The 18,013-nt window shown below is 38.2% G+C and overlaps 3 protein-coding genes and 2 pseudogenes across 3 annotated transcripts; 3 read left to right on the top strand and 2 right to left on the bottom strand.

Annotated features, from left to right (window-relative positions):
• The first annotated feature begins 3,542 nt into the window (after positions 1-3,542).
• Positions 3,543-4,125, top strand: LOC112178096 (annotated as a pseudogene).
• An 872-nt stretch (positions 4,126-4,997) lies between these two features.
• On the top strand, positions 4,998-6,132 carry LOC112175975. The gene is made up of 4 exons (XM_040511769.1): positions 4,998-5,318; positions 5,402-5,575; positions 5,701-5,805; positions 5,918-6,132. The coding sequence occupies exons 1-4, from the start codon at positions 5,206-5,208 to the stop codon at positions 6,012-6,014; spliced, it is 489 nt and encodes a 162-aa protein (XP_040367703.1). The 5' UTR covers positions 4,998-5,205; the 3' UTR covers positions 6,015-6,132.
• Positions 6,133-8,123: 1,991 nt separating this feature from the next.
• On the bottom strand, positions 8,124-8,847 carry LOC112175692 (defensin-like protein 1). The gene is made up of 2 exons (XM_024313413.2): positions 8,583-8,847; positions 8,124-8,473 (listed from the first exon to the last, which is right to left on the bottom strand). The coding sequence occupies exons 1-2, from the start codon at positions 8,635-8,637 to the stop codon at positions 8,304-8,306; spliced, it is 225 nt and encodes a 74-aa protein (XP_024169181.1). The 5' UTR covers positions 8,638-8,847; the 3' UTR covers positions 8,124-8,303.
• Positions 8,848-12,136: 3,289 nt separating this feature from the next.
• Positions 12,137-13,228, top strand: LOC112176362 (annotated as a pseudogene).
• A 251-nt stretch (positions 13,229-13,479) lies between these two features.
• On the bottom strand, positions 13,480-17,711 carry LOC112176627 (carboxymethylenebutenolidase homolog). The gene is made up of 3 exons (XM_024314656.2): positions 17,477-17,711; positions 14,462-14,751; positions 13,480-14,244 (listed from the first exon to the last, which is right to left on the bottom strand). Exons 1-3 carry the CDS (start codon positions 17,606-17,608, stop codon positions 13,713-13,715), a joined length of 954 nt encoding a protein of 317 aa, XP_024170424.1. The 5' UTR covers positions 17,609-17,711; the 3' UTR covers positions 13,480-13,712.
• Between the last annotated feature and the right edge of the window lie 302 nt (positions 17,712-18,013).

Below are 18,013 nucleotides of genomic sequence, written 5' to 3'. Positions count from 1 at the left end.
GGAAATGTAGGTTGCAGCTGAACTTCTTGATGACGGTAACAATGTATCAGAAAAGTTACGATGGATCGCTGATGGTCCTAATCCAGAAGTACCCTCATTCTGTGGTTACATGATCAATGGGGTTAACTTCAGCACCAAGGATCGTGATGATGTTCGACAAGTTCAATGCAGTGGTGTTTCGTTATTCGCCAATGCAATGCTAGTGTCTAGTGCGAAGGATAAAAACCCTGTGAATGATGATACCACTTTCTATGGAGTCATTAGGGATATCTGGGAGTTAGACTATCATAGCTTTAGGATACGTATATTCTATTGTGATTGGGTTGATATTCATGATAAGGGTATTAAGATGGATGACCTAGGATACACTTTAGTAAATTTGAACAAGTTAGGACATTTCAATGATCCTTTTGTGTTAGGTAGACATGTGAAGCAAGTCTGCTACATAGATGACCCTCTTAATGCTAATTGGTCAGTGGTTTTACGATGTCCGGATAGGAATTACCATGTTGGGGATGAGGAGGAGGTTGACTTCATTTGAATTAGAGTAGGAGCCATTTGTTGCAACCATGCCACCCATAGATAGTACTGAAGGCACTAGTGACCAAACCAGCAATTATATGCAGGATGGTGACGAAGGCATATGGGTGGAATGATGAATTGTGTGTTATCATGGTTTAGGATTGATGTTGTTAATTTGATCATTGTAATTGAACCTTTGTATGAATCTTTGCTTACTGAATGGTTGGTCTATATATATATATATATATATATATATATATATATATATGTTTCTACCATGATGTGAATCGTTGCCTTTTAAGTACACTTTTGCATTCTTTGATTGCTTTAATCTGTTATCGTTTTGTCTAAGATGAATTTACTGTAATCAAATTTTCATTGTGAATCTTTGTTTTATTTTGCTTTCCTACCTGATTATATGTTAAACTAATCTATGTGTTATTGGTTTAGGTTATGGCTCCAACAAAGACAAGGGCTGCCTCTAGAGCAAGGGCAAATATTCTGAAGGCATTGAGAGTGACAAGAGCGAAGTTTGCACCAGAACCAGCAAAACTGGCTCACTCGAATGCTTCTGAAAATATGCCTTCCCCAAAGAAAGCAATCACATTGCTGAAGGTCAAAAAGTCATTGACCAAGAAGAAGAAGGGCAAGTCATCAAAGGCCACCAGCCCCGAAAAACATGGCTTACAGTTGTTGAAGCGAGGCTGTGTAACTATGCATAGGATTGTGCGTCGAAAAATCCTTGGTGTAAAGCTTAAAGTCATGTTTAACAAGAAGGGTTCGCCTTATGGTGCTACAGCGAAGGAAATGCAGTCATACATTAGGGTACTTGCACGTACCAAGGCACCTATTTGGAGACCTACTTGGAAGCAGGTGCCAAGAGATCGTAAAAATAAGATATGGCAATGTGTTGAGGTATGCAAATGACCCCTTTGTTTATTTCATTAATGTAAACAACAAGTACTTTACCTTCATAGACTTGGTTTTAATCTGAACAATTATCATATGTTTAGATGGCATTTGAGGTACCACCGGAGGCAAGGAAACTGGTCATATCTTCAGCTTGTCAAAAGTGGAGAGAATTCAAGAGCAAGCTGACTACACACTACATCATACCTTTTAAGGATGAACTAGAACTGCTAGAGTATCCCCCTACTTATTACAGCTTCATCGAGAAGTTTCATTGGGACATATTTGTAGCTGATCGGTTATCTGAGGACTTTTTGGTACAGTTTATGAGTATTTTAATGTTTTGATGATTTTGATTACCCATTTACTGTAATCATGTCCATACTTTTGAATTGATACATGTTTTTACTTGTACTATTTATAGGCACTTCAGAAGGTGCAAAAGGGAAAGAGGGTTAAGAACAAGTACCCTCATGGCATGTCGCGCAAGGGATATGTAAATCTGGAGGCTGAACTGGTGAGCGTATATAGACTGATCCTCAAATTCTTTCACACATTGTTGTTTTAAGGTTAAATGATTCCTTATATTTTTGTCATGCATGTTGTAGTCGGAATCTATCCCTAAGTCAGAACTCGACCGTGCATCAATGTGGATCAAGGCACGGCAAGATAAACATGGTAACTTCAAAGATGATGAGGTAGAGCAGAAGGTCGCAGAAATAGTAAGTAAACCAGTATAGTCTTTTCAATTAATTGAAGCCATTTTTACAACCATATTATGATATTGGCATTTGTAAATCCTAAACTGATTTATGCGAGTGTCATTTTTTGTTTTAGGACAAGGTGAGGAAGGAAGTGAGTGAAGGATCGGTGACAACCTGTGGCACTGATGATGTGTTGACATTGGCTCTAGGTAACCCAGAGCACCGTGGTAGAGTCTGTGGTGTGGGAGGTCATGTCAAGCCTGCTACTTATTTCAACCTACCTAGGCACCACAAAAAGAGTGTTGAAGAGAGGATTCAGGAAGGCTGTAAGAAATTTATAGAAGAGGAGACAGAGAAGATTGTGGCACGAGAGAGAGCTCATTTTTCCGAGAGGATAATGAGGTTGGAAGCTAAATTACAGGAAGTGAGATCCATTCCCATTGAGTCGCCTCTTGGAGGGCACATTAGCAAGGATGTTGGTTCTGGACAAGGTAACTACTCCAATTTGAGGGAGAAGTGTGTAAAGCAGAAGGCTGATGAGGTTGTTGTCGCTGCAAAGAAGCGATTGGATTTGGTGGATGACATTGTGAAGGAACTAGAAAAAGAAAGGGTTATAGAACTGCCGGTGGAGGAACCAGCTACCGTAAAGGTTCAGGAGAGGGCTATTGAGTTGGTTGAAGTCACACAACAGGTATATATTCCCTAAACCCTATATGATCAATGTAGATGTACATTACTTTGTCTATTTTCATGCATATGGGATCAGGAATATATATATATATATATATATATATATATATATATATATATAGTTGATTAGTCATTGATATAGTTATTTGTATGAGAATATGTGGTTCTTCATAAAACAGGAACTCAAGGAGGCAGAGTGCAAATTGGCTTTAGGTGACATTGGCAATATTGTTGCCATTGCAAGGCTTGTTGAAGTCGACGTTGACTCCGCCAACCAGACAATTCATGGTGTACATTTGGGAGAAGAGAATGTGCGAGTGTCGATTTTGCGTCCACTTGACCCTAAAGCTAAGCTTCCATTCCCAGTCGGAGATGAGATGGTTACTGTCAAAGATGTTGTGGGGTCTTTTGTTGCTTGGCCGAGGGATCTTATAGTTCAATCCCCTCCTGATGTTAAGAAGGTAAAGTAACAAGAATTAGAATTTAATGAGATTATATATGTTACATGTTGTGTATTTGTTAGGGGTCGTGACCACTTACCCAATTTTAGTCTAAAAATTGCCCACTTGCTCCACTAAGAGTTTTTTAACCTCAATTACCCGATCTAACATATATTGACTGTATTACCCTCATTTTAATTAACAAATACTCTCTCTCTCCTCCACTCAGCCTCTCTCTCCTCCAGAATCTCTCTCTCTCTCCACCGTCGCTGGAATTATGCCAGAAATCAAACTCCAGATCAGAACTCGACGCCGCCATCTCACCAGGGCCTTAGACGCTGCCATTTCGCTGAAAGACCCGATTACGATCCACGAAGCGGTAATCTTTCCTCGCCGGAGGCAAGAGGGTCCGACCCGTTCTGTGTGTCGCAGCGTGCGAGATCGTCAGAGGGTCTGAGTCAGTCACCATGCCGGCGGCCTGCGCCGTCAAGATGATCCACACCATGTTGTTGATCCACGACGACTTGCCGTGCATGGATAATGACGATCTCCGCCGCGGGAAGCCCACCAACCACAAGGTTTTCGGCGAAGACGTTGCAGTTTTGGCGGGCGAAGCGCTTCTCTCCTTCTCGGTCGAGCACCTAGCCTTGTCCACCGTCGGCATCGAGCCTTCTAGAATCGTCCGAGCCGTGGAAGAGCTTGCCCGGTCAATCAGGTTGGAGGGATTGGTAGCGGGTCAAGTCGTGGATATCCACTCTGAGGGGTTATCCGACGTGGGACTGGAGCACCTGGAGTACATACACCTCCACAAAATTGTAGCTCTTCTTGAATGTAAGAAGAAGATAAAAAGGAAAGCCTGAGTTCTTCTAATCCTTCCGGCGTCTGAGTTTCAATATGGGATGTTGCTAGAAGTTATGTATCAATTTTGATTTGTCTGGAATTTGTAGAGTCATGCTGCACTTTCACTTGACCAATATGGGTTTGTTTGATGGTCTATTGGGGGGCAGTAGACACATTATTGGCCCCCGGTAGACTTTGATACGAGGGATAGGGTTCACTATAGTGTGGTGTTTTGATAAGTTACATGTTGTTTTCTGTGTATTAAAGTCAAATTATCTGTGAATCCTACAAAATGGTGCATTTTTGGTGGTCTATTGGGAGGCAGTAGAGACATTGGACTTTGTATTGGGGGGCAATAATATGATTATTGGGAGGCACTAATATGATTATTGGGAGCCAATAATATGATTATAAATTGGTCAATTGTGCCTGTAGTGTATTCATTTTGGTTTTGGGAGTTCATACAATTCACTTGATGGCAATAACATGATTTTTGGGAGACAATAATATGATTTTTGGGGGGCAATAATATGATTACTGGGGGGCAATAATATGGTTACTGGGTATTACTAGGGACCGGTCGCCGGATTCCGGTCACCGGAGTCTGAGGCTGGCCACTAGTCACCGGAGTCAGGTCACTGGAGTCGGCGGCTGGCCACTTGTCACCAAAGTCCGGCAAGGTGGAGGATGATTTCTCCCTCTAAGTGAGAAAGAAGGAGAGGGCAAAAAAGTCCCAAAAATAAATAAAAAGAATTAAAAAAGAATTAATTGGGTAAAGGGGAAATAATCCCTTAGAGTGTTTTGGGTAAATGAGGTTAAAAAACTGTTAGTGGAGCAAGTGGGCAAATTTTAAGCTAAAATTGGGTAAATGAGCATTTCCCCTATTTGTTAATTAAGCACTTAAAACTGTTTTCATGTAGAAACAACCTGTGAAGGCTGGTAAGGGTTTGAAGAAGAGGAAAAGGGTAGTAGCCGTTGATGAAGAGGAGTTATTTATTATCGACTTCAAGAAGCTGCCGAAAGATTACCCTGCAGCGTGCAAGTGCTTGTGGTTGTGGGCGAAAGACAATTTGGCAAATGGGAAGACAATCTCCTTTCAGATGGAAGACAAAGTTTTTGGCATCAACAAAAACCAATATGTGTTTAAGGCAGATATTCATGCCTTGTGTACCATGGGTGAATTGTCGGGTGGAGTGATCTGCATGTACATGCTGTAAGTTGCTCCAATAAGTCATTCATAATGTATTATTGCCATATAATTGTGTTTCAATAATTAATGCTCTACTTATTTTGCAGCTACTTGCATGAAGTCTTAAAGAGAGCAAAGATGTCAGAGATGGTCGGCTGTGTGGACCCTTCACAGCTTGGCGCACTTGGATGTGGAAATCCAACAGAAAGATCACGCCATCTTGCAAATAGGTTCCAAAATGCAAAGAAATGGCAGATTTTTATGTTGCCATATAATGCAGGGTGAGTAACATATTTTTAAGTTTATCTAATTGCTTGAAGTAGTCATTTAGTAAGTAATATGTATGTGTATATGTATAATACAAAAACTGGAGTTGACATAATTTTTGGTTTCAAATTATAAGCAAGCACTGGATGTTGACTGTTGTTAATCCAGATGAAGAAACAATCTACTTCATGGATCCTTTGAGGCGTCGACTAATAGGTGACGAATGGGAGAAGGTTGTGGAGAAGTAAGTTTGGAGCGTCTTTCATTTTGATTAAATGATGGACTGATGATTTCTGTGTTTGTTTCTTTGTAGTTGATCGATTTTAACTTATTGTTTTCTTATGTTTATTTGTTAGTGGTATCAAAATTTACAATGCTCACAGGAATAGATCTAGCCGCAAATCAATATTGTGGCAAAACATGGCGGTATGTCTAGCTAGTATTCATTTGTAGGTTTACACTTTCTACTTTGGTTGGTACATATGATGGTTAGTGCACTGCTGAGCTCTTGTAATGTACTATTTTTAGGGTATTCCGGTGCAGCAAACTGATAAGGATTGTGCCATATTCATCATGCGGTTCATGAAAGAAATAGTTGAGGATAGGAATCTGCAATTTGCATCAAAGGTAAAGCCTGAAATTTAGGAATAAACTGCTTTGTAACTTCATTTTCTTGTTGCATGTGATTTGTGATGTTGAGATAGTACTATATTTGTTTCAGTGGCAGCGGCGATCGTCCAAGGAACTAGTTTACACCCAAAAAGATCTTGATGCTGTGAGGATAGAGTGTTTGTCATGAAGTATCACATATAGTTGGTAAATGCATGGGATAATGTTTTCGGTATTTTGATCACCCTGGCTAGTTGCCATTTTTGGCCTTTATGTATAGGCATATTATGGTGAACGTGCATTGGACAGAGTTATACAAGCACATGTTTTTGGTTTTAATGTATATGTGTAGGCATCAAGGTGTTGATTACTATGTTGATCGATGTTGGGATGAATCGAACTAATGGAATATTGTAGATCTTCTTGGAATCAATGGAAAGTTTTTGGTATCAGTATTGGATGTGTTCGTAAATGCGTTGATTGATAGGTTTTTGTTAGATACAATATCCAGAATGTATGTCTTCTTATCCAATCTCAGACAATTCAATTTCACCAGAAAACCATTGTCTGACAATTGAGCGCAAAAAATTCAAGTGAAAAAACTGTTGTCTGTACAACATAACAACAACATCTTTTACACTATATATATTGCCCAACATTGAAAAACACAATGTTAAAGGTACATATTCTGTTGTCTCACTTCATTAACCACTACATCATAGTGCCCAAACTACAAATATGTTGTTATTTGACCAAAAGCAAAACAACATAGAGTACAAATTAAACATTGTCTCACTTCAATAAGCAGTACATCATAGTAGCAAAACCATGGTTGAAAATAAACTTCAATAACTGCAAAATCTAGACAGATGTTGTTTGAGTCGACTACAAACAACATTTTACTATGAGAAAAATGTTGTCCTAAATGACCTCAGAAGTTCATTTTGTTTACATTCTAATGACTTTATTCACTTTGGACAACAACTATTTAGGACGTCTGTTGTCTTTTCTGGTGTTCAGACAACAGCCTTGTTAGTTCTTGCTCTTGTCCAAATTTTCTTCAGACGACAGAATCTCACTGTTGTCTGATACCTCCATTAGACGGCTCTCACTCAGTCAACAGCAAAGAGGGGTATCAGACGACAGTGAAAAACTGTCGTCTGATCATATTATTGGCGTAGTGGATCAACTAGCTTGTCCATAAATTGAGAATGCTAGCTGATAGATAATAGACTTCAAATAAAGAATTGGATAAGAATCAATACCGGTCTCTCTATCTGTTTTATTCTTCATCATTTTCCCCATTTAAACAAGATGAAGCCAATTAACGAATAACATTGGCTGCTCTTCACGAGAAGCAGTGTAATTATATTTGTAATTGCTTTGATTTTTGTAAAACATTAGAGTTTTGATAATATACAAAATATTTTCTCAAAAACATTCTGTTTTTTAATTGAAAATAAATAAATCCATGTCATTGAAATTTATGAAATGATATTGATAAAGTGTTGTATGCCACATCATTTGGTACTCAATTTTGGTCTAAAAATTTGGTGTCTCAAGCATTTTCCTAAATTTTTTTTTATACAGAAAAATTTATTTTGTTAATAATTCAGATCTTCACTCTCTTTCACAACGAAAGAGTCCCAAAAACACCAGATCACATAGAAGGGTTCCACGTCAAGAAATTAACAACAAAAAATACCGATATACAATAAGTCCCCAAAGAACACCATATCCATAGCACAATAGTAAGATCACGACCTTCACGACTGACAACACGACCCCAATCCCCACTAGAAAACCATCTAATGAATTGTTGTTTTCAGTAATGAGAATTAAACATCTACAGATTGCATCAATTTATTTCCATTAAGGTAACCCATTCAAGTTCGTCCCTTTTTAGCTGTCACAAACTCGCATACCAACATTGCACTGCTTACATTTATTGCATGGCACAATAACATAACATAGCATAAAAAAAATTTCCTCCTGCTGCGAAGAAAATTTTATTTCCTAGTTAGCTGCAATACTTAAAAAGGCTAGGTAAATATTTAGAACTTAGAATCGAAATACTGGCTAATTGAGCTAGCTTCATGCAGGTGCAAATTGCAACGATGGATGGATCCATGTTCAACATCTTCGAGTGCAAAAGCATCGGCGCCTGAAGCCGCGGCATCTGCCACCGGAGAAACCCTCGTGCCTGCAGACGAGAGCACAGTTGTGGGCGCGAATGCATGTCCCATGGAATCCATGACTCTGTGACTCGCAGACCCTAGCCTCACTCGGCACTACCATCTCTTCTGCATATACAAAAACAACAGATCGAAATTAATCAAATTTTAATAGTACGTACAGTGCGTTAATATATAAGTAGGAGGGTGATCGAGCTGATCATCGTGCGAGACTTACGTGAAGCGAAAACAATGAAGAGCAAAAAGAAAACAACCAGACATTTGCTCCCCATGATCGATGCTTTAGCCGGCCGTGAAGTTGAAGAGAAAGAAAGAAGATGAGATGATGAGGGTTCCGAGCAGTAGGGTGCGATTTAAATAGAACGAATCCAAGAGGTGAAGGAGATGAAGTGGACGACACGTACTGATCTCAATATACGTACGTGTCTAAGAGAGATGATTCAAAGACCAATAGATGCATACACTGAGCAGAGAGCATCTCTATTCACGTGCTACATACTATTGCCACACCTTCATACAAATGCATGCTTTGTCCATATGTATATAAAGCTCAGAAATTAGCAGAGAAAGAAAGAAAAAAGCTGGGGCTTAGCACGAAAACAGTCTAGGAGCTTTGGACTTGGGGCTTTTCTGCATGTCGGTGACTCGGTAAGGGTGTGGTAATGAAATATGAGGGAACTAGGGAAGGCTCTTTAGGTGCATCTTCACGTGCTCCTGTTTGGAAAGGCTAGAGAATCACCAGAGAACCACTATGACAAATTTTTCATTTTAAAATCAATAATTATTCTCTCTTAGTTATAAATAAATAAATTTTTAAATTGTATTTTTATAATATATATTATTTGTACAATATAATGTGCGGAAAATTCTAGTGTATGGTAATGTATGACATACACCAACTTTTTTGAATATTTTAGGCCGTCGGATATAATTAAAATGTGAAATAAATCTAACGGTCTAGAATATTCGATTGTGATAACCTGTTTACCCCTTAGCCTATATAATTTTTATTTTATTTTTTCAAAATTCTCAATTCAATATCCACGATAAAACTTGAGACTCTCTTAGAAAACCCTAAATTGAAAAGAAGAAGATGAAGAAAAGAGGAAGGAGGATGTGCGGTTGAGGAAGGCCAGGTCTGAAATCGTCCAGTTCTATTTTGGTATCAATTTTTGTTTTTGCTGAGAAAAAACCCTAAAGTGGAGGAGAAAACGAGAGGAAGGAGGAAGAGCGTTGAGGAAGGATATGTCACAACACACTCTTAAGTTTTTCTTCTAGTATCAGTATTTGTTTTTACTTCACCTTTAAAGGTCGGGGGATTGAGTGATGTAGAAGAGAGGAAACAGAAAGAAATCGGTTCCAAGTAGGAACAAGAGAAAATATGAAGGACAGAGGAAGGCTCTCCGAAATTGAGTTCCAGCGAGAACAAGGATGTGCTATTTGCATTGAAATTGCGATAATGTCTCAATTGTTTACTTGAGTCTTGACTGATGTTGCCTGATCCCAAATTGGCTTTGTTCAAGGGCATACTATGTTTTTTAGGTTAAAAAGCTCATATTCAGTCATGTGGATTTCAATGGGGTAGTGGTCGGGGAGCTTCTGTCTAGATGCCCTTTGATTGAGAATTACGTTCATATGGAAACATAAAACATCTTGAACTTTGTGATTTTCCAAATCTCAAGAAGGTGGAACTTTGGAATGATTCACATGATGATAAATGTACTCGAACTTTAAAAGGGTAGCAATGTTACATTGTTTTCTTGGAAAGCTTTAGGTTGTGTGGTTGTGTTGTTCATCACTAGAAAACGTACCATCAGGATGGATTAACATTGTTTGTAACTCGGTGCATTTGATCTTTACCGATCCCCTTAGGAAACAAGTTCTGATGGTATTTATGTCTTTGGAAACAAGTTCTGATGGAAACAAGTTCTTACAGGTAGTGGATTTTGACATCTACAGCCCTAATTATGTGGTTCGGATTTAGTTTTTCTGTTTATTTATTGGGGTATTGTTAAAGTAGTGACAAGCTGTTTAAAGAGACAAATTTGTATAGAAGAAAATTGAAAGAGAAGCTTAAAGGAAATCAAGAAGAGATTTCAAAGTTGTACAAATTTTGTTTCAATGGTAATTGTACAGAAGCACATGCCAAGTTCCTAACTTCATCCATATTCACTTACTTAATAACCTGCCAGTCCAACTATTTTTTAAAAGAGCCATCGACAAGCATGCTAGTTTTGCCCGTTTCTATCTACTAAATGCATAAAAGTTCAAAATGGCTACTGAAGCTTCACATCCATTGTGAGAATCAAAAGCATACATTTTATAAATTGAAGCATGAAACTGATGAGCATTTCAAACATTACCAAGTCAAACATCCAAGAAGGAAGAAGGAAGAAAAAAGAAAGAAACAGAGAGAAAAATAAAGGCAAATAGAGAAGACTAGTCCTCAGTTCGGAAAAAAAAAATTTAATTAATTAATTAATCATATTCTCTTTTGATTTTACGATAATAGAAGTCAATAGTAGTAATTGAGGTTGTAATTTTGATAATGCTTCGATATTTCAAGCTTAATTAATCACATTCTCTTTTGATTTTACGATAATAGAAGTCAATAGTAGTAATTGAGGTTGTAATTTTGATAATGCTTTGATATTCCAAGCTTAAGTCATAAAATTGATGACATATTCCAACCCTTTCTGGCCACCAGCACCGTGAATCCTCGCCGCCGCTGCAAGGCTTCCGCCACCGAGAGCATGCACCACCGCCGAGAAGCCTCCACCACAATGTCCATGAGCAATGACGTCCCAACCGCTATCAGAAGCAATTCAGATCAGATCTCCATGATCAGTCTTTCCCATGTCTGCAACCCGAATAAATCTCAACCCCCAACCTCTGTCGAGAACTAGCGAAATCTTCCGGCCAAACCCTAACAAGCACCAATGAATCTACTAGAAATCTTTGCCCCAAAGTCGAACCCAGCCATAGCAGACGCTCATTGGAGAGTCCAAAGGCCAAACCATCCACCATAACACCATCCTCCAGTCGTATTTCAGGGAAGCAACCCAACTCCGCGACAGAGGAAGAAAGAAAATCTCCAAACCAAGGCAGGTCTCCATGTGATAAAACGAACACAGCAAGCAGGCCGAGACAGATAACCACAAGGTTAGTGATGACCTGGCCATCAAGGTTTGAAATTTTTAAAAGTTTTGTCGAAGGTAGAGGACCGTCGAGTAAACCCTAGCAGAGCGCTAGGTTAGAAAAATAATGGTGGCTTTGTTGCATCGGTCCAACATAAAAGATAATAACTTCCCTAGCCTATAAATTTATTGCTCGGTATGTGTGCTATAAATTTATTTTTTCCCAAGTTTTTTTTTTCTCTCTATTGCCACAAATAACACTAATTTTTTTTAAATCTCTTAGCCCACCCCACATTTACATATACTAGTAAGAATCAAACTCATGATATTTACAATGTAGCAATTATAACTTACCAACAGGCCACAGCTCACTGTTAGTTAACAAAATCGAGAATGGAAAGCACAAAACTCATGAGATGAATTATGGACTCGAAACATCCCGCTTGTAGCCCAAACTCGCAAAGCCTATTCTAGCTGTGCTAAGAAAGTAGTGATCTAGATGAATTGAGCCCCAATTATATATTGCTTTTTATTTTTTACCTATAAATAATCTTTGGTCCCTACTCATTAAGTTTATAAGCGCCCTAAATAGAGACATGAGATTTTAGTTTTCTGCTAGGGTTTCTGACTCGCCATGGCCAATTTCCAGACCTCGACTCACGAACCAGGTGGATCTTGACGCCTGAACAACTGGTAGAGTAATACAAGGCTGCTAATCAAAGAGCAATAGAAACATTGGACAAGTATGGAGTAGCACTAGCGAAGGTAAACGATAATGGGTCTTTATCGTACCCCGAAATTCCATAAGAGAATTCTCGTCCGAAAGCACTCACCATTGAAGAGGAGCAATTGATGCGAGTATATTATGAAACTAATTAAGCTTCAAGAAGTGTGTAACAGCTTTCAGTCTTTCACTTCCCTCATAAAATCCAGGCAACAGCTCTCATATATTTCAAAAGATTTTATCTACGATGGTCAGTTATGCAACATGAACCAAAATATATAATACTGAGTTGTATATATGCGGCTTGTAAGATAGAAGAAAGCTATATATCAGCAGAGCAGCTTGGTAATGGGATCTCACAGGATCCACAGATGATACTCAAATATGAGTAGATGGTTTATCAGAGTTTGGAATTTGATCTTATTGTGTATGCACCATATCGCTCCGTTGAAGGGATTATCCAAGATATGGAGGAATCCAGCTGCGGATTTAATGATGATGATCAGGTTCAAAAGCTAAAGCACAGTGCACTTATGGAAGTTGACATGATCATGCTCACAGATGCGCCACTTCTGTTGCCTCCTGGACAGTTGGCCTTGGCGGCATTGCGAAGAGGAACACAGGTGCACCGAGTTGTGGACTTTGACAGATACCTAGCATGCTCTCTCGTCACGGTTCTGCTGCGCATACCATTTCAGAGCTGGTTGAATGCCTTGATGCAATTGATTCTTGCTTGAGGAGATGCAAGTTTCCTTCAGACAAGGAAATCCCGCACATCAATAAGAAACTGATATCTTGTTGGGGTCAAAGTTCAAGTGACGAAAGCAAGAAATCAAAGCACAAGTCGAAGAGAAGTTCAAATCAATCACAGAATGTACCTTCTCATAATGAAATCTAAACTGATCTCAGTTTTTAACATGGAAGTGTTTCGATTTGCTCCCAGAGATGGTCCAAGGATTTTACAATTGCATTCTCTAGTATCTCTCTTTTCTTGTTCCATTCTCTAATGAGGCGCTCTGAGTATCATCCCAAAACGAGTATAATTTTATTTTCATTTTCATTTCCTTTTCCTCTTATGTATTTCCCTATGGTGTTTTAAAAAGACAACATATTTAAAATTCCATACTCGCATCAATTCTCTTAGATCAAAATTTTAGTGGTGTTTCTGAAATGTACAAATAAAGGTGTCACAGAACCACATAACCTATATTCGACCACTAGGCATTTGTTATTGTACAACAATGCTAATAATAAAGTTAATAACTAGCAGCTTATCATTATAAGCAGGAGAGAGACAAATGATCCTAAAAAGCATATTTTGACTGGATTCTTTACTACCAAAGTTAACTGGCATCTTCACCAAACATGGAGCTGCTGTACATAGCATAAATTACAAGTGATGGCCTTCAATCACTGCCATCAGGAGCTGCATTTCTCATGGAGTTTTGTGTCTTTGATCAATATACATGAGTGGAAAGGAAGTCTATCATTCAGTTGGTGCAACCAAGCCATCATTGAGCCAATTTCTCATAATCGTGAAAGCTTTCTCTGCATCTTCATCTTCTTCAGCAGACTGAGGTCGGTGAGCAAAGCCATGACCTCTTCCCTTGAAAGTCACCAACCTAGACCCCCTACCAATGCTTTTCTCAATGTTCTCCAGGACATTGACAGCACAAAGTGGGTCATTGTCCCCTGAGATAAACAATACGGGGACCTTAATATCAGAAGCTACGCTCAGGTCCATCCTTGTTCCATAAAAGGAGACCCCAATACCAAAATAAGCACCCTGGTCTCTGGCTAGCACATCAATCACTTTGCCACCTCCAAAGCAAAAACCAACCAAACCAAGCTTCTTTGAGATTCCTGCAGCCAAAAATTCGTCCACCATCCATTTTGCCGATGTGGAAATGTCTTTTGCAACCCTCTGAGGTTCTTGTTTCATAATCCATTCATCAAACAAAATCTTTGGTCTGTCCTTTGTCCATGGATCTTCACGAAATAGGTCTGGAAGTAAGACACTGCAGTGTTTTAAGAGATGGAGAGTAATTATATGGCATCCACAAAACTCTTGAAAGCATGATTCCTCTGAAGTTATATGTAAACACCAAAATGCTGTTTTGAGTGAAATTTATAAAACTGGTCAGTAATAAAAACTTGAACAAAAGACCCCTTGCCACAAGGAAGTAACTTAGATGCATTCACTAAAATGTACAAGTTCAAGGTTAAGCAACGTACTTATAACCATTGCAAGCAACACGATATGCAAACTCTCTTGTGGATGAATCTTCAAATCCAAAGATATCAGACAAGAGCAATATCCCGGTTCCATTATTATTTTTCACTGCCTTGAAGAGATGAGCATTGATGCTATCTTCACCCTCACCAACTGAAAGTTCAATTCCACTGACTAATTCACATGCCTCGTCATTTATGTCCTCTTCCACTTTTAGTAAGCTACAACTAACTCTTCTGCCTACTAACTTTCGACGACCTATATCGCATGCTCTCTGGACATAAACTGAGCTCTACAGCCAGTCAGTCAAGGTATTACTTATTTATAGAACACAGAAAATAAAAAAGTTCAAGTTAATGAGACAAGATAAGAACTGTTTGCCATTATCATGAGTGCAATTGTGTTTGCCAGGCAAAAATTATATGGTAGAAACAGAATTTATCAATAGATTTGTTAACATTATTGGATAGGTACACGTTATAAATAACATTGAAGCAGACTTGTGTGAGTTGTGTCATTGTCATCATTTCTAAGCAAACCTAAGTAAACTAGAGAAATACTGGACCGGACTACCCAAATATCCAACACAATGACACCATAAACTACAGAATCAATCTCTCTTTTGCTCAAATTGCAATAGTGGGAAAATTCCATACCATAAAGTGATGCAGTTCAACATTCTTGAGATAAGAATCATATGTCTAGTGTAATATATATAATTTGCTGGAAACGGTGGCAGTAGTAATTAGTGTGCTGGATACATAGCATAGCAGAAGCATACAGCCAAGAGAAGTGTTTAGAAAGCAATTTTTTCAGCTACCAGCATATTTATAAGAAGTAAAACAATTGCTTCTCCAATTTTTGGGTATAGGCAGGAACCGAAACAATTGCTTCCCCAATTTGGTTTTGAATGGTGTCCTAGCCAAAACTACCTAACAGTCCTGTCACCAAATGTGCATTCAATAGCATCACAGGATTGGCAAAAAAGTAAAAAGTTTATAAGGATAAATAGAAACTGGTCAAGGTGAAAGTTAACAAGAATCATAATATTATATAGTTGGGCAAGCATTGCAAAAGATAAATCTATTTAAGCTCCTTTATATCAGAAGTCATCGAATTTGCTCTGTAAAACAAGAATTTCTCAAGGTATTAACATAGACATCATAATGCCTAGATCTGAGGCTTGATGAGAATTCCATCACTACTTATTACGTATTATACACTGAGGTCAAACAACAGCCGCATAAAATGACGACAGGCTAATAGATACCAATCACAGATAGAACTTAGAAGCTTCCTGAAACAATGTTATTACTCAATTTCAAGTTATGATACATAAATAGTGTTTCCTTTCACCTAAGACCGTACAAACCTGAGCATCTGTCACAACTCACAGGTCATCTGCTAAAACTTCTTCTATTTAAAAACCATAAAAAAATGAACGAAGTGTTTTAAGAGATATAAAAAAGTACCTTTAAAGAAAGCCTAAACAATCTCTTAATAGATACTAAAGTGAAGCAATGAAGTGAAATGGTTACAAAAAGGCAAAGCTGAAGGGGTGATACACAAAAAATAGTGCACTTGGATCATACTTCTCACACATGTTTTCTATTTACCTCAGACATTTTAATTAGTATCTTTGTTTTACACCAATGCCAATGCACGCATGTTAACTTTTGATCTGCTCATCTAATTTGATGAATGGATTAAGTTTGGGTCATCTTACAGGAGAAAAACTAGCTATCAAGTTCTTTAAAATGCACATGTAAGAACAACATAAGATTGGACAAACATGAAGACGGAATTCGAAGATATGAGTTTCTTTGTTAATGATAAACACAAACTGATCATGGTAACGTTAACGAGTTATAAATAGTTGGGAATTCATTGGTATATAACTAAACATTAAGCGTCTTTACCCAAGAATCATCAGTTTTCTTCCTAACAAAATTCTTTTTCAAGGTATTAATATAGACATCGACTAGTTCGTACAAGCCGGTCCTTACGAGAATTCTGTCACTATTTCACACTGGGGTCAAACTACATCCGTCTGCTCTCAGAATTGACAGAAACAATAAAAGTATTGAATACATGAGCACAGCCCTTCTTAAGGTGTCTTAATAAGTAATACTAATTTCTAGTTACTTGTATGATATTTACTCCTTGCATCCAAGATCAAACAAAACCTGAACAACTGTCTCAACACACGATTCATTACCTTAACCTTCTTTTATTTTCAAAACTACCCCTTCATAAGATCTGAATAAGAACAATGTGAGAACAAGTCTTTTAACAGATGCTAAACTAAGAAAGCGCATAACTCCAAGAAAAGGAATGGAAGAAGGGAAGATATACAGTGCATTTGCCTAACATGCATGTTTTATTTTCAGAGAAAATGAGAAATCACTACAAGCTCCTAATCCAACACAGTATATCAAGAAACTTCTCCGTACTTGAAAAACAGATGCGACTTGAACAAGACTCCAGATGCTGTATTGCAAGAGGTCCCCAGGTAAATAACAAAACCTAAAGAAACATGGAAATCTGATTCATGATCTAGCTATGCATAATGTGGTGAGCAATCTCATGAACCTAGTTCGATCTTTTATCCTGTTTCAATTTGACCAAACCCATCAACCAGTAAGAGTTTTGCTTTGAACTAGTGCCTAAAAGATTATTAGATTGGCAAAGCCAATGTCGCTAAAGACTAAAACTTTCACCACAACTAATGGTACCTGAGTTCTTATATCAAAGTTTAGCTATATATGCAACTGAGTATAAAGAACAATTATCGAAAACAACGTATTTACCATCTCAGTCCTTCTAGCTTCTAACAATCTGCTTTAGTATTATCACTAAAAAAAGAACAAAGAAACATCATTTTCTTAATCAAAATATAGAATTCAACTCAGAGATACAATTCACAAAAGGGTATGTATATTTTGATTCCAAGTTATCATAGGAGCCTAAGCCTTGATAAGTGCATTTGTAATAAGAGAAATAAATGAAGAACTTACTGAAGAGGTGCGCAGAGGAGAAGCAAAAGTAGTTGAGAGGAACCCAAAATGATGAAGAGTTGGGTTTCTGGGATTGGGAGACAAGTTGCAGAAGATTAAGGAAGCAGAAGTTGAGAGTGAGTATAACCCCATATTTCTCTTTCTAGTTCTGTACACCCTTGGCTTCGAAAGCTTACACAAACATCTCAACTGGACTGAACTGAACAGGACTTGAGTGATGGATATATCCTTCTTCTTCAAACGAACCCCCGCCTCAAAAACATTTTCCCATTTTCGGGGTTTAAAGGGACGGACCCACCACCAATTCACCTTCCTATGGGTCAACAATTGACCCTGTTTTTACTCCCTCGGTTAAAATGGACCTTTATTTAATTTTTGCTATGTAAATAACCTTCTATTTTATTTTATTTTTTGTTACAAAAATAGTGGCAAAGTGCGCCACCACTCCGATTTGGATAAACCTCTCCCCATAAGATGTTTTTCACAGGCGGATTATCAAACGTTGGATTCTTTGAGCTTCCAGCTCACATTCACCCA

This window comes from Rosa chinensis, chromosome 7 (genome assembly GCF_002994745.2).
Source record: "Rosa chinensis cultivar Old Blush chromosome 7, RchiOBHm-V2, whole genome shotgun sequence".
Classification (NCBI taxonomy): domain Eukaryota; kingdom Viridiplantae; phylum Streptophyta; class Magnoliopsida; order Rosales; family Rosaceae; genus Rosa; species Rosa chinensis.
This window is presented reverse-complemented; position numbering and strand designations above follow the sequence as displayed.

Excerpts from the sequence above, each read along its gene's own strand:
- LOC112175975 (XM_040511769.1), top strand. The coding sequence starts at position 5,206 with ATGGAAGACAAAGTTTTTGGCATCAACAAAAACCAATATGTGTTTAAG. Across the intron at positions 5,576-5,700 it reads ATGTTGCCATATAATGCAGG|GCACTGGATGTTGACTGTTG; the intron begins GTGAGTAACATA and ends AATTATAAGCAA. Across the intron at positions 5,806-5,917 it reads TGGGAGAAGGTTGTGGAGAA|TGGTATCAAAATTTACAATG; the intron begins GTAAGTTTGGAG and ends TTTATTTGTTAG.
- LOC112175692 (XM_024313413.2), bottom strand. The coding sequence starts at position 8,637 with ATGGGGAGCAAATGTCTGGTTGTTTTCTTTTTGCTCTTCATTGTTTTC. Across the intron at positions 8,474-8,582 it reads CTTCATTGTTTTCGCTTCAC|AAGAGATGGTAGTGCCGAGT; the intron begins GTAAGTCTCGCA and ends TTGTATATGCAG.
- LOC112176627 (XM_024314656.2), bottom strand. The coding sequence starts at position 17,608 with ATGGGGTTATACTCACTCTCAACTTCTGCTTCCTTAATCTTCTGCAAC. Across the intron at positions 14,752-17,476 it reads CTCCTCTGCGCACCTCTTCA|AGCTCAGTTTATGTCCAGAG; the intron begins GTAAGTTCTTCA and ends GACTGGCTGTAG. Across the intron at positions 14,245-14,461 it reads GTTGCTTGCAATGGTTATAA|TGTCTTACTTCCAGACCTAT; the intron begins GTACGTTGCTTA and ends AAAACACTGCAG.